Source organism: Melospiza georgiana, chromosome 23 (genome assembly GCF_028018845.1).
Source record: "Melospiza georgiana isolate bMelGeo1 chromosome 23, bMelGeo1.pri, whole genome shotgun sequence".
Classification (NCBI taxonomy): Eukaryota; Metazoa; Chordata; class Aves; order Passeriformes; family Passerellidae; genus Melospiza; species Melospiza georgiana.
In genome coordinates this window covers 9231933-9255338 of record NC_080452.1, presented here as the reverse complement: position 1 = coordinate 9255338, position 23406 = coordinate 9231933, and the positions used below count along the sequence as shown (strand labels likewise).

The 23406-nt window shown below is 43.3% G+C and overlaps 1 protein-coding gene across 3 annotated transcripts; it reads left to right on the top strand.

Moving 5' to 3' along the window:
* The first annotated feature begins 896 nt into the window (after positions 1–896).
* On the top strand, positions 897–23401 carry SRPK1 (SRSF protein kinase 1). 3 transcript variants are annotated; one of them, XM_058039961.1, is made up of 16 exons: positions 897–949; positions 1035–1095; positions 9311–9429; positions 10315–10423; positions 10824–10911; positions 11070–11157; positions 12510–12616; positions 13266–13431; positions 14430–14455; positions 14950–15163; positions 15394–15822; positions 17232–17332; positions 18216–18323; positions 19611–19680; positions 20124–20216; positions 20892–23401. In XM_058039961.1, the coding sequence occupies exons 1-16, from the start codon at positions 937–939 to the stop codon at positions 21074–21076; spliced, it is 1977 nt and encodes a 658-aa protein (XP_057895944.1). In that variant the 5' UTR covers positions 897–936; the 3' UTR covers positions 21077–23401. The 3 variants fall into 3 exon arrangements, with proteins under 3 accessions (XP_057895944.1, XP_057895942.1, XP_057895943.1); XM_058039959.1 differs by having other exon boundaries at positions 15391–15822; XM_058039960.1 differs by lacking the exons at positions 897–949; positions 1035–1095 and adding an exon at positions 5338–6227 and having other exon boundaries at positions 15391–15822.
* The last annotated feature ends 5 nt before the right edge of the window (positions 23402–23406 follow it).

Here is a 23406-nt window from a genome sequence, read left to right as displayed (position 1 = left end):
AAGTGACAAAGCACCCGCTTTATAGCCACATATTCCACCTATACCTCCAAAAACCTACACAAGTCAGAGTTTAAAGTGCTCTATAACTTTTGTTGGCAGCCTGAAGTTCTTACCTGACGTAGTTGCAGCAAGTCCAGTTGTTTCGCATGCAGCAGTGCTCTAATGTTCTTCCCAGCTGGTGGGATGCCACGATGCTTTCCTGGCAGGGCTTGCTGCAGAAACCCAGGCTGCAAATTATTGTGGTTTAATTTCATATCCTTTACACATTCATCTTAGTCCTTTCAGATTAAACAGTATTGAGAAAAACCGTGGATAGTAGAACCTGCAAGAGTTCTAAGGTGAATACATAACCACCTTAACAAATACACAGGTGTTTGTTTAACGCATGCAACACAATGCCTGAACGCCCCAGTAACTACAAAGGTTTTTTTCCGTGATCGTTATTAAATAAATGATTTAATATTAAGAATCTCCGAGTCTGATGGGCGTTGCACTCTGCTCGGGGCACCTGATTTCACACACGGGTTCAGCGGAAGGCTTAGCGGGCTGAGCGAGGCCGGCGGGGCGGGTGCAGGTGCGGGAGCTCAGCGGGCGCGGGGGGCCGGTGCGCGCCCCGAGCGGCCAAACGGAGCCCGCACCGCGTCCCGCGCACTACCGGCACCGCCACCCGCCGCCGTTCGGCTCGGGGCGGCTCCCGCACGGCCCCGCGCCTGCGCCCCGCCCGCGCCGCTGCCGGAGCCGGAGCCGCCGCCGCCGCAGCCGGAGCCGGAGCCGGAGCCGCGCAGGGCGGGCGGGGCAGGGCAGGGCAGGGCTGGGCCGGGCCGGGGCGGCTCCGGGCCGGGAGGCGGTGGCTCCGCGCGGCTGAGGCGGCCGAGCCGCGCGTGCCCAGCCCGGCGGGCGCGGCGCAGGCGCCCGGGGCCGCCGGCGGTGGCGGCCATGGAGCGGAAAGGTGAGCGCGGCGCGGCCTCCATCGCCCCGCGGGGCCCCCGCAGGGCCCGCCGCCCTTCACGCCTCTCTCTCCTTCTCTCCCCCAGTGCTGGCGCTGCAGGCCCGGAAGAAGCGGACCAAAGCCAAGAAGGACAAGGCCCAGAGGAAGTGAGTGCGGCCGCGGCTCCCTTCGGGCGGCATCTCCCGCCGGCACCGCCGCCTCTTTGTTCCCCCGGCCCTCCCCGCGGGGCAGGGACCGCCGGGCCCGGAGGGCGCTGGGGGCAGAGGAGCGTGCGAGCCCCCGGGGCCGGGCGGGTTTGTAACCGGAGTTAACCGAGCGCACGTTTCGGGAGCGGAGCCGGCGCAGCGCGTGGCCCGGGGCGGCCGTTTTGCCGCCCGGCTCTGGCCGGCCCCGCTCCTTGGGCTGCCCGGGGAACGGCAGGCTCTGCCTTCCCCGCTTCTCCCCGACAGCCGGCCGGGGAGCTGCCCTGGTGCTCAGGGATGATGATGGGCTGCCCTTGCCGGCTCCCCTTGGCCGCGGGCTGTAGCTCGGACGGAGTTGTCACCGTCCCCGCTCCCAGTCCCCAGGGCATTCAGCAACCACTGCCTTTAGGAACCACCTTCTCTCCACTCTCTCCTCTCTTGACTCGCTTTCCCCCTGAGAAGCCTTTTTTTTTCTTGCCGAAAGAATGCCGTGGTGTGTTGTTTGCTTGGTTCTCTAACTTTGATGCTCTCGTGTGGCTTCTTTCTCACCGCAGGAATGTCACGAGTCTTTATGTGTGGGGAACTTTTGGAGGCAGATGTAGAAATTAGAAGAACTCGAGTAAATACCAAACAATGGCTTTCAGCAGGCTGCACTGAGTGCTGTGTTCAGTGCTGCTCATGGGTTCCTTTCTGCTGAAAGGTGATGTCAGTCCTAGAGCTGGTTCTGTATACTCCATAAAATGCTGCTTATTCTGTAAAATCTCTGGTGACTCAGGATGATTTTACTTGAAGATGCCTAGGACCAAAGATAGTAAGGCTAAGGCTTTGGGGGTGGCAGTTGGAAGGTTTTTTCTTTAGGCCTAGAGTAATGCTTTCTCAGACACATCACAGGGATTTAAAATATTTTTTTCTTGTTGCCTTCAGCCAAGAGTCAGTGGTTTTGAGATGGGGCTTTTGAAGAGTGAGGAGCCTTAACCAAAGTATTTGGGAGCCATGCATTATGGTTCCATGCTATTCCATACATATTCCTTGTATTCTTGAAGGCAGCATTAGGACAATTTTTGAAAAGCTCTCCTCCTTCTCTACTTTCTGTATGAATAATCCATTGTCTCATTCTATACATGTAACTTTTTTCTTTCTCTAGCTGCAGACCAGCAGTACTGACTCTGCCAGCAGAGTTCACAGTGCAGCTGGGAAGGTTAATTTCTGTGTAGATTTTGAGGTTGCTGAATGATAACTTTCAGAGCTGGCACGTTAGGGGTTTTTAATGAATCTTTTTTTAACCACATATTCAGGACAGGTTAAATGCACCGCTGGTTAGCTCTTGATTTTGCCACTAACCTTGATTTGAGTGCCGAGCTGTGTTATTTGTTAAATGCTGTGTTTATATTCTTACACATTATGCTTCAACTCTTTTCTCTGCTACCATAAGTTTATTAGGTTGTATCTCAAAAATTAAAGACACTTGCATGTGCTTTATGCTGTGCAATTAAATGAACTCAGTGTCAGCCTCTAACTTTAGGTACAGTTCCCCAACATTTATTCTATTTAAATACAAAGCTGCTCTAGTTAAATCTTCTAAAATAGGCTTAACTGGGTTGTTTCATGACTTTCCATAAAATCTATACTTGAAACCACATGCAATGTGCTTTTAATATCTAATGTTCCATGATAGTTTAGATCACACATTCATTTTTTCTGTAATACATTTTTTCTTTACATTTGCAGTAAATAGCATGAAACAATGATTTTGAAAGGTTGAGTTTAGTATTTTGAATTATTATATAAAATTGTAGAGAATGTTCTGAAGGGAGTAAAAACAATTCAAAATGTCTTTAATTTTTAAAATAAATTACAGCTGCTTTAAGTTTACCTACAAACCTAATATCATTAGAAACAGAACAAAAAAAACTTCTGGAAAGGTTAAAAGAAACTGGAAAGTTACTTTTTCATCATCTAGTAGTTAATATTGCTGTTTGCTTGGTTTAGATGAGACCAGTCTAAACTGATGATTTACAGAAACACGTTGTAAATATTAATTATGATTCTGTGTATAGGCTTTTTTGAATATATATTTTTATAGGAACCTCAGCCATTTTCTTAATCTTCTGTAAGTTCAGGATGATCCTATTTCTTTCACTCCTTCCTGTCTCAAAAGTTTCATTTTCTGTCAGTGAAGTAGAGCATGCGTTTATCCTAACCCTCCTTTAGAAAGAGAGCAAACAGAGGTTCTTGGAACTCTGAAGGTGAGAGCCTGTAATTTCCATTGCCCTCATATTTTTTCATTCAAATACAGAAGGGATTATCAAACCATGACAGGACACAACTGAAATTTGCTGGTTTCCATAGAAATCCCTTGGTTTGTGATAGCTGGGCTAGCAGACAGCTCCACAAACAGCTTGTAAAGTGCTCGTGTGGGGGAGTGGGGATGGGAAGGAAGAAGTTTGATTGCCTGTTATTTGTGTTTTAATACCTTTCTTATGTGAACGCCAGTAGTTATCTTCAAACTGAGCTCCCACAGATCTGCTAATCAAAAGTATGTCTTGGTGCCTCTGAGTACTGGTATTTAAAAGCTAAATGTTTGACCATCTCCAATTTTCTGAGTTCTTGACAGTGGTGTTCCTGTAGCTCTGGGATAGCAGCAAGTATTGTGGATCTGCCCTACTGGCAGAAAATACCTTACTCAGAAAAATAGGGATGCAACTGTTAATGAGTTGCAATAATCACAAAATAACATGGATTGTGCAGTCATAAGTCCCCCACCATCAATGATTTATCATTCAGTTGGAATTTCTTGAGGAGAAAGGCTGCAAAACACTTTGATCATTTCATACCTGAATCATGCTGGAAGTTGTGTGAAGTTTCCATATTCATTGAGCACGAGGTTTGCCAGCAGATCTGCGTGTGAGCTCTCATTCTCCCTCTAGATGTGCCTTAACATGAAATTACAGGCACACTAAGAAATAGTAATGAGTGCAGCCTGCAAGCATTCTCCCTTAAAGAGATACTGTCTCCGTGCACAGATGTTGGAATGGAAGAGGGGTTTTAAATCCTGGCTTTTCAGCATGCCACATGGAGCTTCTTCTCAGATGGAAACACGGAATCCTTCAGTGAGATCTGGCTGGGTTGGGTGTGGAGCCCAGCAAACCTCTGGCTGCATGGTTGGGGTGGAAAGAGGAGTCCTGGGGTGTGTTTGCAGTGCCTTTATCTGGGGCCTGCAGTGGGTTTGTCACTCCTCCTGCCTTCACTGAACTGAGTTTTGCTCGGGGGCGTTTCATGGGTGCAGTTTGAGCTCACCCATAAGGGGTGACACTGCTTACAAAGCCTGTGTTGTAGGCTACTTAAAATCAGGAAAGCATTTCCCTTCAGTTTCCTGCAGATGGGCGTCATCTTTGCAAATTTCAAGGGACAGGCAGACAAGAGAGAGGAGTAAGGAGAGTATCTTTTTTTGTTAGTGTGTATTTAAGGATGATGGGTGTGACAAAAGTGATTTGGTCTAAATGTACCTTGACTTCCTTGCTTGAGGGTGGAAGGAGTCTGCTTTTGTATCTATTCAAGGCAAGCAATGAGGTAGCATGGACAGTATTTCTGCTGTTTTAGGGACAAGGAAGAATCTTTTCTGTCCAAAACCGAGTTTTGAAGTCACTCTTGAATAGGAAAACCAAGCACCTCCTTTCAATTTTTTTTTTTAATGTAAGTTATTGGAGCAGAGAGAACACATTCATGTTTGATGGTGAAGCTGAGTGTGGAGACTTGGCTCTGTGTGTGTCTGGTAATTTATAGAGGGCACCCTTCCTTCTCTGCAAGTCTGTAAGCCACACTTTGTGTGGCTGAGATTTCTTAATCATTTTTTGCCTTCCTTTTTGTGTGTGGACCAGATAAGTGATTCCACTGAAAAACTGGCAAGAGAATTCCACAGTGTTTTTCCCAATTGCTTTAACACCTTCTGTAAGGAGCAAGTGAGTGACTCAAATCTTAGCTCCTGCAAATAACTTCACCATCCCTGCTGTGCATTGCAGGGGTTGGGTGATATCTTCAGTGAACATGGAGCAAAGTCTTGTCTACAGTGGAAAATTTTGGATGTTTTTAGTTCCTTTTCTAAGATGCACAGGTTTGGCTAAACTATTAAAAGCATTCAAACTTCTGTGAGGTTTTAAGAGGAAAGTATCTTAGACATACAAGTGGATGAAGATGATTTTTTTAAACCTCTTGCTTTAAAAGTGCAGGGGCAGCATCATTGTGTCTTTCACTAATAAAGTCCTCCCTAGGAGAGAAATCTCTAAATTGTTACTGCTCTGTCACATTGTTGGTGACTTGTTTCCCCTATCACTTACATAAACCAGCAGGATAAACAGGCACAGGAAATGACTGGGAATTGTGCATTGTTGGAAGATGATGTTAAGTACCCGCTGCTGCGAAAAATACTCAGTCCAACTTTTTCAAGAAGATTTGACTCCTTGTGCTATTTTGTCATTTTAAGCATAAAGGATAAGTTTTTCTTGTAACTCTGGAAGGGGAGGTGTGGAATTACATCAGAAAATTTATTTTTCCTTTGAACACTCTTTGCCTGCTGAGTGATTGTGCTGGAATTCCTCTATCAAAAGGGTTTCTCTGTCGACAATTACCATGATCCCTGTCTTCATCCCAGCTTTGAATCCGCCGGGCTATTTAATAGGCAAATAAAACCGGCTGGTTGAGGAAGATGAAACAAAGTATCTGCCTGAATTTCTAATTTCATTAGAGGGAAGAAGAGAGGCGTAGACATCAAGAGGAGGGGATGAATGTTTACGCTCACCCCCCTGCCATGAGTGAATTTGCAGGAGGATCAGCTGAGAGCGAGCCCCAGCCTTGCTGCACGGTCCTTCACCTGCAATGCAGTGCTGGGCAGCTGCAGCTGGGTGCTGGAGGCAAATCCCTCTTCTCCTTCACTCTTGCACAAAGCTTTGCTGCATTTGAGGAGAGCCAGCCCCTGTGCCTGCTGCTGATGTCCCCCTCCTTCCCCAGCACTGTGGTGCCTGACTTTTGATGGCTTTTTCGAAAACTATTGGGCTGTCTTCAGGAATATCTTTATCCATGGGAGGCCGTGCTTCTTGCAGGTAGGTTCCCCTCTCTGATTTTGTCTGGAGAATTTGCAGCTCTTCAGGGAATAAGGACCTTTGGGAGGGTCTCTCTAGATGTGGATTCACTCGAATTCCATAGAAGACTTAGCATTTTGCCTTAGCTTTTCTGATCCACTTTGTTTTGCTTAAGTAAAATGTTGCTGTGTAGTTGTAGAGAGACTCTGCAGATCCTGTTCATTCTGATGAATAATTAGCACAATGAGAGAGCAAAAGGAGAAGGTGATCACGGTGTTCTTCTGTAGATCAGAGGTGGCTAGAAAAGAAAAAACTACCGTAGAAGATTTTAATGTGTAAACAATAATTTAGTATAAAATTTTTATTTACTTTATCTGCATTTTGCAATTTTGACAACAGCTGTTTCAGCTGTCATCTCTAGATGCTGGGCATGGATTTTTCTGCTGTCTTTAACAGCCTTTTGTGCCTTTTAGAGTACTGTCTTTGTGAGCAAAGCAGACAGATGAGGCTTGTGCTTTTGTGTATAATTTTTTCTTGGGTATTAATACATGTTCTGCACTGATTGATTCTCTCTTAATCCCTATCTTGGGCTGACGTGGTCATTTCAGGGGAAGAGCAGGGTGGTGTGTAACAACATCAAACAAATTTTCACAGGAAGGCAAAAGAATGAGGTGTATTTTGGAGGTGATTTCATAAAGGAAATGGCACTGTAGAGATGTGTGTGACCTGAATTGAGCTTTTTTACATTAGCTGGTATCATAGACTCTAGTGTAGAAGTGAAACGCTTTTGGATCCCCATGAAAGACTGAGCTGCAGACTCCAGGGTGTGTCGTGTGTGAGCCTGCCAGCAGCAGGATTAGTCAGCCCCTTAGGAGGGGCACAGAAAGCTTCCAGGAGAATGGGCTTTAGTGCTTCCAGTAACTTCTTCCTCCATGCATGGAATTGCTGTTACTGAGAGGCACTGGGACTGCAGAATGGTGTGATGTGTGTGTCTGCAGCACTGCCACTTCAGGGCAATTTTCTTTAGAGTCCTTTTTAATCCCTTACATCCTGTGCAGTTAAAGCAGTGAAAATCCTGAAACAGCACTGGGGAGAATTACTCTTTACTACTCAGGCTGTATGTGAGGCTCCTGGCTTAAAATCTTTCTGTCCAGCTCCTGTTCTCTTTTACCCTGTCTATAGGATTTGTTGTCTGTGAGCATCTAATCTCCCCTTCAACCATTCTGTCTGTGCTCGTTTCTTGCCTTTGCTGCCTGCTCTTAATTTGGGGATAATGTGTGACTTTATTTGTATCTCAATTGTCCCAAAAAATGCAGCAATTTTAAAGAAGCTTTTTGACCTCTAAGACTTTCTGCACCCCCTACTGCAGGTTTCCTTCTTCCTACCCCTGACTTATAAATCAGTGACTAAAAAGTCTGAATACTGGATATCTCAGGGCTGGATCAAGCTGCAGACTTCTTAATAGAAGTCTCATTAGCTTGGCAGTTTATGGTTTGAGACCACTAAGCTGTTCCTGAATTTAAAAAAGCCAGCAGGACTTACTGACAGCAGACTGAAGTAAATGTCTGGTGGTGGGTTATGTCTGGTAATGACCTTTGTAGCTCTTCCTTGTTTAAATGAACTTGAGTTGTGGATTTTAAGTGACTGCAAATTTACTTACCAGGTTGGAACACAAGATTTCTCCCCTTTTCTGATGTTTAAGGTGGCTGTAGTTTGAGTCTGTTAGCAGTGTGCTTAATGTGTGAAGTCTCAGCACAGTGCATGTGTAGTAGGTCAGTGCTGAACATTCATTCTGCTGTATAACTGTTCCAAATGAAAATATTACCTTTTTCCTAAGGACTGAGATGAGTTAGTACAGCCCTGATATGATGTGCAGGAGTCCAGCTCAGGGCTGAGTTGTGAAAAATGGATCTGAGGGCCTGTCTGTGTTGCTGGCATAGCCACTGGGTGGGCAGTTCTTCCTTCTTGCAGCAAAATGAGCTGAATTTGAAGGAGGGTGCTGAAGGCACCACTGTTATCTGCTGTTATCTGCTGCTTCCCTGCAACAATAGTTTCAATAGAAGAAACTTCCATGAATTCACTGCTGGGAACTCTCTGTGAGGAATGTTATCTGAGCTTGTGTCACTGCTCTAATGAAGTTTGCTGCCCACTTCTTTGGACAACTCCAGCTTTTTTAAATATCTTCTGAGGAAAGGAAACTTAATGTTGATATCTTGCAGTACTTTGCCCTTAAATCCTGCCAAAGCAAGGGGTCTGTAGGCATTGTTTTCATTACAAATGTTTGCTTTGTACAGGGGTATCTTGAATCTTTGTAGGCATTTCATTGTTCCCTGTAATGCTTTGAAAGGTAAATAAATTACCTGATTTTGGTATTAGCCTTTCATGAGCTGTTTGGCTGTGGTCAGTGTGGTGCCATGGCAGAGCTGAGGTGTGGGAGATGTTTTATTTGGGGAGCACAGGCTGTGTGTGAGGGCATGGAGGTGGCCTTTGCTGATGTGGCCTTCATGAGCAAGAACTCAGAGTAGCACATTTGATGGAAAAATAAACACATAAAATGAACACTTATTATGATTGTGGGAGTGAAAAACCTCCACCACCTTAGTGCCTGATTCCAATCCCTCTGCAATCACAAGCTCTCGGGAGGGTTTACTGAACATCTGCTCTGTGTCCTCCCACTCTCCCTAGTTCAGACAACTGTAATAAACTTTGGATCTCGAGTCAAGAGATGAGCTAAAAATGCAGCCTGCCCCTTGAGAACAGGAGAAATAAATGTCAAGATTAGGGGCTCTAGGGTTCTAAAGTGTTAGAAGCAGAAGGACTGTTAAATATTCATTTGACCTTGAATGTCAAAGGAACAAAGGCCCACAAGTTCTAAAACACTGGTTAACCTTTTCTTTTCCAAAAGAAAGTAAAGACTAATTGATATTCGCATTTAAAATAAAATCAATCAATATTTAAATTTTCAAGTTTTACCTAGGATAACAGAATATAAATCTGCTTTAGAGAAAGGCAGAGAAGGGTTTCAGAGGCTAATATTTTGGTGGGATCACTAAGCTTTTAAATCTATTTTATCTGTGTCAGACATGCAGTGTGATCTCTTGCAGACCTGACACCCAGCACCGCAGCCTTGCTGCTCAGTCCGAGAGTGATCTTCCAGAGCAAGAGGAGGAAATCCTGGGATCAGATGATGATGAGCAAGAGGATCCAAATGATTACTGTAAAGGTGAGCATTTGCCTGTTTAAGATGCATGATTTTCAATGCAATCAAGGAATCCCCTCCATTTCCCATTTGCTGTAGAGAATGAACATAAACTCCCTCTTACATTAAGAGTACTTTGAAACTGCATATGAAAATAACATTTTTCAAGCCAACATGAAATGGAGAAGGTGGTCTCCAAGTTTCCTTCTGTTATCAGTCAGGATTTGAGTTGCAGAACTGTTTTTAATGCATAAGTTTAAAGCTGTTATCTTTTCCTCTGTGCCAGAAGGCTTTCAATATTGATAAAAGCAAGTATGCATCTAATTATTTCTTTTATTGCAATGTAAAAGGGACAAAAAAATCCTTTTCATATTCTTTGGGTTTCCTTTTGAAGATCAGATCATCATCTTGATATCCATTCTTCAGAAGAATTTCTTTCTGCAAATAGCCTTCCCCTGTTTCTCTGAGCAGAAACGAAATACAGAGCAAATGAAAACACCAAATCACAATTTCTTCTCTTTGTTCTGTTTTTCTGCCGGTTCCATCTTTGGCTTTTCATGCTTTTGCCTCTGTGATGGAATCCCCCTGTATAGTCAGTAGCTTGAGAGATATGAAGGGTGCAGAGGAGACTTTCCTGTTTTCAGTGGCAGAGTGCCTTCCAGTCAGCAAAATTGCAAGGAGAGCTGTTTGGATCTTGGTTGCAGTTCCAAGTTCCAGATCTTGGTTACCTCTTTCACATTCTAGGCTCAGAGCAACAAAAGCAATGCTGATATTTAGCTGGAAGATTCTGTTACCATCACAGCCTGTTTTCCAAAGCAGGTGTTTTTCACTGGGGAGATATTTAGTGGTGCTGCAGTGATTGTGATGCTCGTTCCCCACACCTGCTCTCTGGTTGCTGTGCTTTTCCAGGGGGTTACCACCTTGTGAAAATAGGAGATCTCTTCAATGGACGCTACCACGTGATTCGGAAGCTTGGATGGGGTCACTTCTCCACCGTGTGGCTGGCCTGGGACATCCAGTGAGTGCTGCTGTTCCTGCCAGGCATGCACAAACCTGAGCAGGAAACATCCTTTTATTTTTAGATAAAAACACAAAGCATTAGCTGTCCACATCCTAGAACAGGAGTTTCGTCTGATATTGTGCATGCAAGTGTGTGGGAGGGACTTAACAGGACAAACCATATCTGTGGGAAGAGTTGTGTTCAGTCTCTGACCTATTTTTCCATATTTTAAGAAATGACTAACACGAATCTTTTGTTAAAAAAAGACTTAAAGGCAGTCTTTTGAGTGTTTAAACCTTATTTTTCCATGATGCATGAAATAAACTCTCTTGCATGCAAAAGAATTGGGATAATCCTGGAGAATAAGTTCTTTGTATGAGCATTAACAGCTCCCAATTTACTTGCCATGTGTGCACAGAGGGAGGAGATTTGTGGCAATGAAGGTGGTGAAGAGTGCAGAGCACTACACAGAAACAGCACTGGATGAAATCAAATTGCTGAAATCGGTGAGTGCCTGAGTTGGGCTCAATTTTATTTTATTCTTTTTTTCTGTTTTGGGGAGTTTTCATTTGTCACATGCTTGATATTTCCAGATGATCAGGAATTTGTGTAGGAACCAGACAGTGCAGTGGATCTGACATCACAAAAACCTCTTTCTCTGCAGGTCCGCAGCAGTGACCCAAATGATCCAAGCAAGGAGAGAGTTGTTCAGTTATTAGATGACTTCAAGATTTCAGGAGTGAATGGTTCCCGTATCCTTTTGTGGAATAAAAGCCAAGAATTGAGGAGATGGGAGTTTCTTGGGCAGCTGCCCTGCTTTGGCAAGCAGTGCCCAGGCATCCCTTTTCCTGCCCAAGGAAAGCTGTAGGAGGATCTGCCTCCAAACTGCCTGCTGAGCTCACATCCAGGGTGATGATTCAGTCTGGTGTCATTTGTGTCAGCACTGCCTGCTTGTGCTTTTCATGTTCTGCCTCCAATTTGTGAATCAGGACTGAGTGGCTGTGTCAGAGCTACCTCTGAGGCAGGAGAGCCCATCTACCTCAACCCCTCAATTTTGCAAGCAGCCTGTTAAGAACCTGTTATTTCAGTGCAGCATGTTAAAATCAGTAGCCGAAAATAGCACATGAGCCATCTATAACTTGAAAATAAGCTTGGTTATCAGGTTATGGAAACATCTTACTTTGTAATTTATCAGCATTGTTAGGATGTTTGCAGTGTGTTTCTCTGACAGTGGGAACAGCCTTCTCACAGGCAGCGATTTGTAACAAATGCTAATAATGGATCCTTAAAGTTTGAAAGCTGGACTTTTATGCATTGTTTTCACTTTGAGATAAGTTACTTTTTATTTCAGTAAGAATTGCTGGGCTGCTTGAGAGAATTGAGCTGCAGATTATAAAAAGTAGACCCATAATGCATTTTCTCTAATTTTTTTTTCTGAGTAAATGTTGATTTGAGCTTATATTTCTTCCACTCTTGTGAAATGTATGCTTTCTGCTAGTGTAGATGAAAAGGAGCCTAATAAACTCATAGAAGTTTGGTTTCATTGCACTGAATATGTCACTGGAGTGACTGTAGCTGTTGAGATCTTAGAGCTCCAAAGCAGATCATATAAATATAGTTGAAATCCAGGCTTGTCAAAAGTTTATTTTCCTGGTAAAGAGGCAAAGGAGGGCAAAGAAAGTGACTTTATTGGTCTGAAGATTACTTATGAAATGGAAATTTTATTATCTTTTCAGGTAATGCTGGTACAGAGAGATCTGGCATCAAGTTTTGCCTGGGGCAGAAGCGTAGGCTGTTCCAAAACATACAGTAAATAATGATGTACATTTGTGCAACTGGCTCCCACTCAAAGCAGGAGGTGGCTACTGCTGCAGTGGCACCTTTGTGCAGCTCCATCCCTCTGTATTTTATTTTATTTTATTTTAGGTAATGGCACTGTTGTGTAGGATAGAATGATGCTGTTGAGGAATACAAGCTGTGTCAGAAGGATGAGGGTTCTTTAACATAAAGTGCCCAACTGGTTTGGATTTCTTTTCATCCTCAGTCCTGGGAATTTGGGGTCCTTGGGTCTGGATGTCCAGGTATTTCCTTTATTCAGTTCCAGATATCTGTATGGTGTTTGAAGTTCTAGGGCATCATCTCCTGAAGTGGATCATCAAGTCAAATTATCAGGGTCTTCCACTCCCTTGTGTCAAAAAAATCATCAAACAGGTGAGTTCCAGTTCTGACTGCACTCTTCCTCTTGACCCAGTTAAAAATCTTTCACTGATCTTTCTCAGATCCAAGCAAACAAAAGTTAAAAATAAGTGATATCTCCTTCATGCAACAAAATATTACTGGGTTAGTACTTCTTTACTGCAAGCTCCTTCTGCTGCAGGTAGTTGTTTTCTGACACTTAAACTGTGATGGTTTTTGCTTTTAACCTCTTATTACCTCAGCCATTCCTCATAAGTGAAGAATTTTTTTAAGCTGTGACAGTAAGCACAGTGCCTAATGATGGGAAGAGCAGGAGAAACTGGTTCTCCCTACTGGGTGGTAGCCTATAAAGAAACACCTTTCCACATGGGAGGTGCAGGGGAGGAGGAAAGTGTGATTTTATTGTAGAGTATTAAAATTAGATTTTTCACCTGTGGTAAGTTAAGCTATGAGGGTAAATAAGAGTATTTTAAAATGGTAGCTAAAATCTGTATGCAAATCTGTTATTGTGGAACTGGGCTGTAACCACTGATCACAGCAGCTCTAACCTGGAGCACTCTCAGACACACAAACCCTTTCATTGGCCATCCCAGGCACTTTTGCATTTTCACTTTGCTCCCAATTAGATTGTCTAATGGCTGACTTCCTTCTCCCTTGCCTGCAGGTTCTTCAGGGTCTGGATTACCTGCATACCAAGTGTAGAATCATCCACACAGATATAAAGCCTGAGAACATCCTGCTGTGTGTGAATGACCAGTACATTCGCAGGCTGGCTGCAGAGGCAACAGAGTGGCAGAGATCTGGGGCTCCCCCACCATCTGGCTCTGCAGGTGATTCTTATTTTCTTTTTTTTTCCTCTGAAAATTGATGCTGTTCCTCCCACGTACCCCCTAATCATCACTAAGGAAAACTTCCTGAGTATGGTAGAACAATAATGCAAGTAACCTTTGAAAACCTGAGTGTAAATTGGGAAATTAGTCATAAATTGTAGTTCAGATGATGGGGAAGGCAGTTTGTGTCAGAAAACAAGAGGGAGGATAAATGCTCACTAGAGGCTGCTTTTAACAGCAGCTGTTAGACAATTCTGTGGATTCTGTAAGCTGGCACTGGTAAATCAGTCTTATGTAGCACAGTGTTGGTGCACTCAATATGGAACTGGTGTAAAAATGTGGCAAAATTCTCACATTTCCTTCAAAAGTTTATTACCTTTCATTGCATGATGCTGGAAGTGCATTTGATGAGAGTTTCAACAAGATGAGTTACCTGTTGTCAGTTTGGAAAACTGTAACAAAACCAGCTGCCTTGACTTGCAAACACCCTTAAAGGTCTGAGGGCAAGTTCTCTTGTGTTCCTCCTCAGAATATCCATCTGTAGTTGTGTGTACTTTTCAAAAACCACGGCAGTGTGTATGGGAAGGCTCTGTCAGTCATAATCTTACAGCACCAACATTGAGCTGAACTGATCACAGCATATCTTAGCTTAAGGAAGCTCCCTTAAGTTTGGTATTTTAATGCTTTGATTTGCATTTTCATTTGGGTAGGATGCATAATGCATGCAGTAAATGAAGCTACGTGGCAGGAACTCTTTGATATCAGTCAAGCAAGTCTCCTGTCTGAAACTTGAATTATGCATTTGCTCATTTGATGTTTTATATAATTTTTTTTATTGTTGTGTTATTGTAGAGAAATGAGCCTTCAAAATCACATTTGCTGATAGCATTAAAATGTTGTTATCAGACCACATAGGAAAAATGTACCTTAACATCAGAATGCAGTTGCAGTTTTTGAGTATAGCCATTCTGATTTACTGATCTTCCTTTCCCTTTCAGTGAGCACTGCACCACAGCCTAAACCAGTAAGTGTAAAAGCTTTCACCTGTAAGTATGCATCCTCTGATAGTATCTCCTTCACTGTTTCATAATCCAGGCAGCATTAAGAGAGACCAGTCTCATATCAGAAGGAAAAAATGTGATTTGTGTTTGGCATACGTATCAGGCTCAATGCTGTCTTGGACTTGCAAATGGTGTTAGTTCATTTATCACCAGAACAAGGAGTTCTTGTGATGATCTCAAGCTCTGTTGAGAAAATGACTGTTCTGTGGAGTCTGAGATCTCCCTCACTTGGAGAATAATGTTGGTTTTTCATGTCAGGGCAAAAATGCATTGGTAAGAGCTATACACAAGTAGTTCAAAACCCAGAATAGCTGCTTTTTATCTGGGAGAGGAGCTGTCTCCAGCATTTTCATCAGAGACTGTTTCCTCAGCTCTAAGATAAATTAAACCTTGGTGCATTTTAAATTTATTGAAGTATAAAATGTTAAGTCCAATTTCTCTGCTTGCTTCTGCGTAGGCTGACAAAATGTCAAAGAATAAGAAAAAGAAGTTGAAAAAGAAGCAGAAAAGACAGGCTGAGTTGTTGGAGAAGCGAATGCAAGAGATAGAGGAAATGGAGAAGGAAGCAAACCCTGAGCAGACACAGCCTGAAGAGGAGGAGGAAGCTCAGACTCCTGTGGAAATGCTCATAAAAGTCAGTCCATCAGAGGAAAGTATCAACAAAAAGCCAGGTATGGACCTAAAGCATTGCCAGCACGGCATGGACAATGTTGTCTCATGGATGTGGGGAGGGTGTACCTTTAGCAGAGGTGGCTGTTGTCATTTCAGCTGGGAAATCTCCTGTCCCATTTACAGAACTCCCATTTACAGAACTCCCTCCCTCTCAGGCTGCCCTTGAACACCTTCCAGCCATTTATTAAAACATATTCTGCTACATTCTCATCTTCCCCTCTTGCAGCAGAAACCCTTGGACAGGAGGGATCCAATCTCATGGAAAGCAACGTGGAAAAAGACGCTGCAGAAATCAACTGCAACGGGGTGATCGCCATGACAGAGCTGACAGACTCTGGGAACGAGGGCTCCGTGCGCCTCGAGGACGACCTGCACAACGCCAATGCCCCTGCCAATGCCCCTGCCACCCAGCACCCCGACAACCTGCACAGCTCTAATTACACCCAGCACAACAATGACTCAGAGCTCGGGCCCCAAGAAGCGGTGTTGGACTTGTTTGTGCCCTTGGCTCCAGAGGATTCCATGGTGTGCCAGCCCGTCCCCAGCCAGGAGCAGGCGCTGAACGAGCAGGGCATCAACAATTTTCATCAGGAAGGCATCAGGACAGAGATCCCTTCAGAGGATGAGAATGAGACTAACAGCCCCACAGACAACAAAGGTATAGGAGGAGCCTTGTAAGAAAGGGCTCCTTGATGTGGGAGATTTCAACACTTCATCATTTGAACAAAAATGTGAATTTTGTAGGCTGAAGTGGTCAGAACCATCCATTTGAGAGTTTTCCTGCCAGGAGTAATTAACCTGACAATCATACTCCAAATTGTTTGTTGTTTGTAGGTGCTGGTTGTAGCTGTGCCTGTTTTGACTTTGGTTGCTTAAATATTCCTACTTTTTAAAAAAACACCTATGCCTTTGGTTTTCAGTGCAGGAACATTTCCTCCTTTGAATCAGGTGCTGCTTATATGATTTTCATTAAGCTTACAGATTTGTCACTTGCTGTTAAATTAAGGGATAGGTATGATCAGTGTGTTCTGACAGTTTGGTTCTTAACATGGAGCAAAGGTAACTTCTCTCCATTACTCAAGATGGGTAAATGCTTTCCCATTTAAAAAAAAAAAAAAGGTTATACAATGTTGGGAAAGAAATCAAATTTCTTTAATGCTTTTATTTAAATATTATTTTCTTCAGAGTGGAAAAATTGTGTCTTGTAAGCTTAGGAGAAAATAAGGCATGAAATGGTGTACAGCAATTTAAACAGTGCAGGTGTGTGTGTGTTTAATATGAATCAGTAAAACTGTCCATTTTTGCATCTTTGTGTTCTTGCCAGGTGATAAATATCTGCTGGGAGAAGGAGGGTAAAACTACCATTTGTACTTACTAAAAAAACATGTTCTAGCATTTTCTTGCCCACAGTACCACTAGGGGAGTTGTATGGATGAAAAGTAACAAGAAAAATTTAGATTTTGAAACTTGAGCTGCACTTTGCTGAATGCCTCTGCTAGGTTACTGACATCTTTTGCTTCTCACAGCCTTCTCCCAAATTTACAGCTTCAAACTCTCCCAAATTTTTGGTTCAGAGGTACAGCTGGATGCCATTTAGTGACTTAATACTTTTGTTCTCCATTGTGTCATTCAATTTTCCCAGTATTTCCTTTAGCTCTTGTAATTGTGTTGCAGCAGAGAGTGAAGGGTGTGTCAGAATGATGCTGTAACTTGGGGACCCTTCCTTCAAAAATTTAGGAAGGCTTAAGGGAGGTTGTGAGGTTTGTTTTGTTTCTAGCAGTGCCCTTATTTCAACAAGTTTTTGTTTTTTTTAAATATAGACAGGCTGTGCTGGGAAATAGTGTTGCATATGCTCATTTATCCTTCTGCTTAATGACACCAGTTGGGCCTTAATGATGTTGTTGATAGAGCAGAGTGATGCTCATTTTTATACCCAAGCATCAGGGAGGGAACAGTTCTAATCCATCAGGAAAACTTCCTGGCTGGGGAGAGCTTGGTGGGATTTGGGTGACAGATGGTGACACTGCCTATGAAGCTTTAATCAGCTGTTGTACACATTGCCTCTAGGAAAATCAGCTGCTGGGAATTTCCTTCTTAATCCCCTTGAGCCCAAGAATGCAGATAAGCTCAAAGTGAAGATAGCTGACCTAGGAAATGCCTGCTGGGTGGTAAGTTTGGTCTTTTCACATGGACTTTTTAAAGCTGCAGATTCAGTCGCTTTGCCAAGATGGAAAATAATCTGTAAAACACATCCTTAGAGCTGGCTGTGAAAGCAGTGACAGTTTCAGGGAAAAAGAGAGGGGAAGCAGAGACACAAATAAAGAAATGATCCTCTAAACACAAGATTTCAAGCCACGCTTTGGGTGCCTCCCTGGCATTTGGTTACTTCTTACAGGGCTGTGAGCTGTGTCACACACAGAGTGTGGAAAACTGCTGTGTGAAGTTGCTGAAGGAGTTTCTGAGTCTCCAGGAGAGCCTAAAAAGTTGCAAACAATTGCTCTGATGTGCTGGTTCTGGAGCTTGTCAGACCATTGCACATGAAAGAGACTCACACAGTAAAAATCCCAAGTTTTATTCTTTGATGGGTGTGCTGTGCTGCTTTCAAATGTTTGACATTTCAAACAGAAGAAATGTCTTTTTTTACTTGGCTTCTAAAATGGCAAATCACTTCAGATCTGTTGGGAGAGATGAGTCTCAGCTCAGAATGGCAGTCAGGCTTGCAGTGCCTGGCAAGGTGATTTCTCACCTTATCTGCTTTAAGGTAGCAGCACCATGGCCTGTCTGCCAGGGCTGGGTAGGAGATGCTGCAGAATCTTCCTTTATTCTGCTTTTGTGGCTTGCTTTCCTCTGAATTGCTGGATTGTTTCACTTGGAGGAGGAATGTACAGCATTTTAACAGCGCTTAAAGAATATAAGGAAATAGTTAATGAGGATGTAAAATGCAGCTGAAATGTAATAGCAATGAGCTTTGATCCACTCCAGCCTTGCAGGTTGTTGATTCTCCTCTTGTAAGCAGTCTTGAGCTGTTAATCAAACATTTCTTCTCCTTAGCACAAGCATTTCACTGAGGACATCCAGACCAGGCAGTACAGGTCCCTGGAGGTGCTGATAGGGTCAGGGTACAACACCCCTGCAGACATCTGGAGCACAGCCTGCATGGTGAGTCCTGCCAGCTGGCACCTCCTGCTCTGCCCTCTGAGCTGCTGAGGGGCTGGCCAAAATCCCTTACAAGTGTTCAGCCACCTTCCACATCACAGTTGTTTTGTAAATTTATCCTTTTTTCTCCACATGTGGCTTTCCTTTTGAAGGTTTTGTTGTCCAGCATCAGCAGATTTCAAATATGATTGTAGTTTGCCATCATGCTTTCTGGAAAAACAGGACAACCAGGCAATTCTGAACACAATGTCTTTTCATATTAAAAAAAAAGCCTTTCTGCTGCATCTAGCACTGTTTCACAGTGCTTTCAGTAGCATTTCTAATTTTAATTATCCTCTGCAGGTTTGGAATTAATGTTTAGTCTGAGTAATGCTGAGATGAGGAAGAAGCTGTTCCTTTAACAGCTGCCAAATGTAGAATATGACAATGAAAAAAATCAGTCAAGCCAGTTACTGCATGTGCCTTTTCAGTGTCCCCACTCTGTCCCTTCTACAAATCAAAGCTTGGGTTTCATAATTTAAGCTTGGAAAAATAGACATTTTTGCTGTCTTGGAAAACAAGCTGGGGTTTTGATGAATGAGGTAAAAGAAAATGCAGAAGGGTGATGTTTTCTGTGCAGAGCATGTGGCCAGAATTACACAGTGTGCCTGATTCCATTGTTTGGCACCAGCAACTCTTAAAGAAAATTGAGAATACAGAAGGTCAGGGGTGGTACAAGTTCAGTTGTGCTGAAGGTCAGTTCTGAGTCCAGGTGAACACATGAGGGGTGAGTGTGTTACAGAATTTAGGAGTGCTGAGTTGAAATGAGGGCAGATGTTTTTCTCATTTAAAATGTGTTTTCATCTCTGCAGACAGATGTTCAGAGATTAACTGTTTGAAAAACATGGGAAACCTGGGGAGAGGGAAAATCCCAACAACCCTCAAGCAAAACAAAACAAAATAACCAACCCCAGAAACTGTAGTTTGGACATGGTGTTATTTTTGCAAAACTCTGAAGAGGAAAGGCTGAGCATGTGAAATACCTTAACTTTGTGGTTAACTGGTGGCCCTGCACCCAAAATCCATCCCAGGTGTGCCTGTGATGCTTTTAATGCAGTTTTAAAGCATTGCAAAGTCACTGCACAGTTCAGGCTGTGATGGAATATTTAAGATTATAGCTGTTTACTGTAGTTTTGCAGGTTATTCTTTCCCACTGCTTTGCTTCTGGCCCACAGAGATTTGCAGAGTCAACCTGCAGCACATCTTAGAGTGTTTTGAAGTCATTTAATGTGCTCATTTCTGTTTGTTTAGGCCTTTGAGTTGGCAACAGGGGACTATCTCTTCGAGCCTCACTCTGGGGAAGATTACTCACGAGATGAAGGTTTGTTTGGCTCAGTTTTTCCTTTATAAAGTGGGACTTGAAATCCAATGGTTGCATTTTCAAAATGAGCCTTGCCTTACAAATCAGCAATGCAAAAGCTCCTTGCAAAAAGATTATTTACCCAAATCAGCAGCAGCTGTGCTCAAGCTTCTGCAGTAAAACACTGCAATGAACTCCGTGCTCTTGTTCTGGTGTTTTGCATTCCTCTGGCTGCTGGGTTCTCTACCTTGTATCTCAAACTGATTGTGCCTCAAATTGCCCATATTTGTTTTCCCTTGCTCCTTGTCTTTGTTGTTTCTTAGTGTAACCTGGTTTCATGTGGGTCTCCAAAGTTATTTTTAAGGGATAGCGTCTTTATATCCCAGAGCATGAAACTAGCATAGAGAGATTTTGTGTGGATGAATCTCATTGTCTTTTTTGGTTTTTTTATTTTTCACATGCAGATCACATTGCATTGATCATAGAACTTCTGGGGAAAATACCTCGCAAGCTCATTTTGGCAGGAAAATATTCCAAGGAGTTTTTCACCAAAAAAGGTAAAAGGAAACAAAGCAAATATCACTTTATCCCCTCATCCCTTGCCCAAATACACAGGAGTGGAAATGCCTGTTAGAAATAGATACCAGCAAAGATGGCATCTTTGTTTTATGAAATGCTTTATCACAAAAACTGCAGCTAAATGTAAGGCACCTTAAATAGTGCCTGGCCTCATGAGCCATGTTGCTCAGAGCACAGAACATTATCATCAAGTCCTGAGTACCCCAGAAATGTACCAAGTCAAAAAAAAATAGGTTTTGACCTAGTTTAATAACTCTGTTTATAAAAACAAATCCTTCTTTATTAGCAGTGTGTTGCTTTCTCAAACAGTGCTCCATGCATTGCATGTACCCCAGAGTCAGTGGCACATTTTATCTGTCATGTCAAGCAGCATAATTGGTGATTTAATGAAATTAATATTTGCTGATAGGGGATGTGAAGTAGCAGGAGGTGAAAAAGAGCCCTTTGAGGAAGTACATCTCTACAACAGGCTTCCAAAGCACATAGAAAAGGGGGTTTAATATAACTGACTTTTCCCTTGAGCATCCCTAGCAGTTTGTATCCCCTTAGAGCAGTCCCTGAGCTCACCCTGTCATGTTTAGCTGTTTAGCCAATTTTACTGAGCTGCTCTGTTCCTGCATCTTACACTTAAACCATTTGTCTTGGGTTTTCAGGTGATCTGAAGCACATCACCAAACTGAAGCCCTGGGGCCTTTTTGAAGTGCTGGTGGAAAAATACGAGTGGGCCCAAGATGAGGCAGCTGGATTCACAGACTTCTTACTCCCTATGCTGGAGCTGATCCCAGAGAAACGAGCTACAGCAGCAGAATGTCTCAGGCACCCCTGGCTTAACTCCTAGAAGCTTCCAAGCAATGCCACAACGTTACACTCTGGTTTACAGCATAGCCTACACACCCAGCTGCCCTTTCCCAGATCCATTTTTCTCCTTGTTCACTTTCAGTGTGGAGTTCTTCCTTCAAGGCTTCCAAGATTTTAGATAAATCTAAACCTGTTCTGCTGAGTTTGTTTGTGTGACTTAATGGGGACTCTCCTCAGCCAGTGGGCATCATCTGTGTTTTTGCCTTGGTTGGGCTTCACCAAAGACTATTTGACTAGAATAAGAGATTGTTCCTCAGTCTCCTCACTGTAAAGCACCGTGTGTGACAGATGTGAGCTCACCCTGCCCGGGTATCTCCCTTAGCTAAATTCCAACTCTCCTTCCTTCCTTCCTTCCCATGAAGATCTCACTGACTCAGGAGTCAATTTTCCCACTGTTGATCAGTAGCTACTGGTGGGGTGAGAAACAACAGTTGGCATCAAGGTGCTGCCAGGTCCTTGGCAGAGCAAAGACCTTGAAATCCTCCATCACTCTCTAGGTGTCTACTGTATTCTGTGTTCTTTGCTTTCCACTCAGAAACGTTTATTTAGTTCTAGCTGCTTTTGGAAGAGCTTTTTAAACCTAGGTTTTAGTATGTTTTATTTCTCCCTCCAAAGTGCCCTGTCCATTTACTTTTTCTCCTCCCCCGTGCCCTTGATAGTCAGAATAGTTTCTGGATTTGGTGATGTTTTCTACTCCAACACCTGTGACTAAAAGGTGACAGCAAAATCAGCAGAAGCTGGAGCTGACTCAACGCACAACCCTCAGCAGACAGATGGGTGCACCCTCAGCCTGCAGAGAGAGCCTCATTGCAGGCACCTCTCAACTCTTAATTATAGTGAGCCATACATTTTGGGGGTTTTTTATCCCTTACTGGCACTTTTTTTGCCTTGCTTGAGGTGGTATTCATGAGAGATTGGCTTTCACTGATGCAGTCTGCTCTGACTTTTCATTTTTGACCATTCACTTTTTTTTTTTTTTCCCAAGGGAAGGGTTGCAGTGCCTGTATCACAGCCATGCTGCAGCCCTGCACTTTGAAAATCAACACTTGAAATTCCAGTGGAAAGATTTCTTTTAATTTGCTTCAGGTGCAGGCCTTCAGAAATAACTTCCCAGGATGGGACTGCCTTTTATTTTCTGGGCCTTTAGCACAAGAAGAGAGCTAGCAGAAGTGGAAGAGAAGTGACTTTTCCACGTAGATACTGGATTTGAAGCTGTTTCTAGAGTTACCCCGAGTAAGAAATGTTCTATGGGGTTTCTATGTAAACTTCTCAGAGGGGGTTTGGATATAATGGGTTAAATGGATTAATTTTAATTAAAAGTTAAATGACTGTGGCATTTGATAGTTCTGTGATGGCTTCTTCTAGACCTGCCCATCCTGTTAGAGATTCAGTGCATCCCACTCTTGTCTAAGCAAGATTTGGCAGCATTGAGACTTCAGAGTCACTTCCTCACTCTGGACCAAACAAAACAGGCTTTGGATTTGTGGTGGCCTGCAGAGGGTACAGGTTGCTGGAGACCATGCAGATGCTATCCAAGACCATTTCCATTGCCAAAGCTGCCAAGACCACTGTTCTGTGTCACTTCTATGTGTGTGTGTGGGAATTGTGGTTCATGAGGATCATTCACTCACAAACCAGGTCATTTAATCCACTTGAACAGAGTTTCTCCAGTTCAGAGCCTGATTTGGCTTATTTATGCAAATCATGCTGCATGTTCCTTTAGTGGTAGATCAGGTTCTCTATGCATACAATAAAAAAAATTTGTATTTTTGGTATGGTAACATACCAAAAAGTGTTTTAAACTGCTGAGTTAACCTTTTCCTTTGGTTTTTGTTTTTGTTTTTCCTTTTATCTGGCATATTCCAGTTGTGGGTCACTTCTGTATCTGTTACAGGAGCACTGCAGGCAGTACTGGGTTCCAGCTGACTGTGAAGGTAACTTTGGCAGGGCAAACAATTCCTGAGGTCTTGAAAGCTCACCCAGCCCTGCCTGCTCGAGCCTGGCTGATGAAGGAACATTTCCCACAAGGGGTCTGCACTCTTTGACTGTTGAAAGCCCCTGCCCATCCTTCCTTCCCTTCCCTCTGCCAGCCCTGACTGGATGAGGGGTTTTTTACCATGATAGCCAAGCCAGTGAGTGGAAGCCCTGCAGAAGCAGCAGAAATCATGATTTCATGATTCAGTCTTGTACTCTCTGCTTGTTCACTTGGGGTCTGTTCATTTCCAAATTGCTGTGACGTGCTCACACTAAAGGATTTGTACTTGTGTCAGTCAAAAACCTGAAGGAAAATACATTTTTATTCTTTCTACT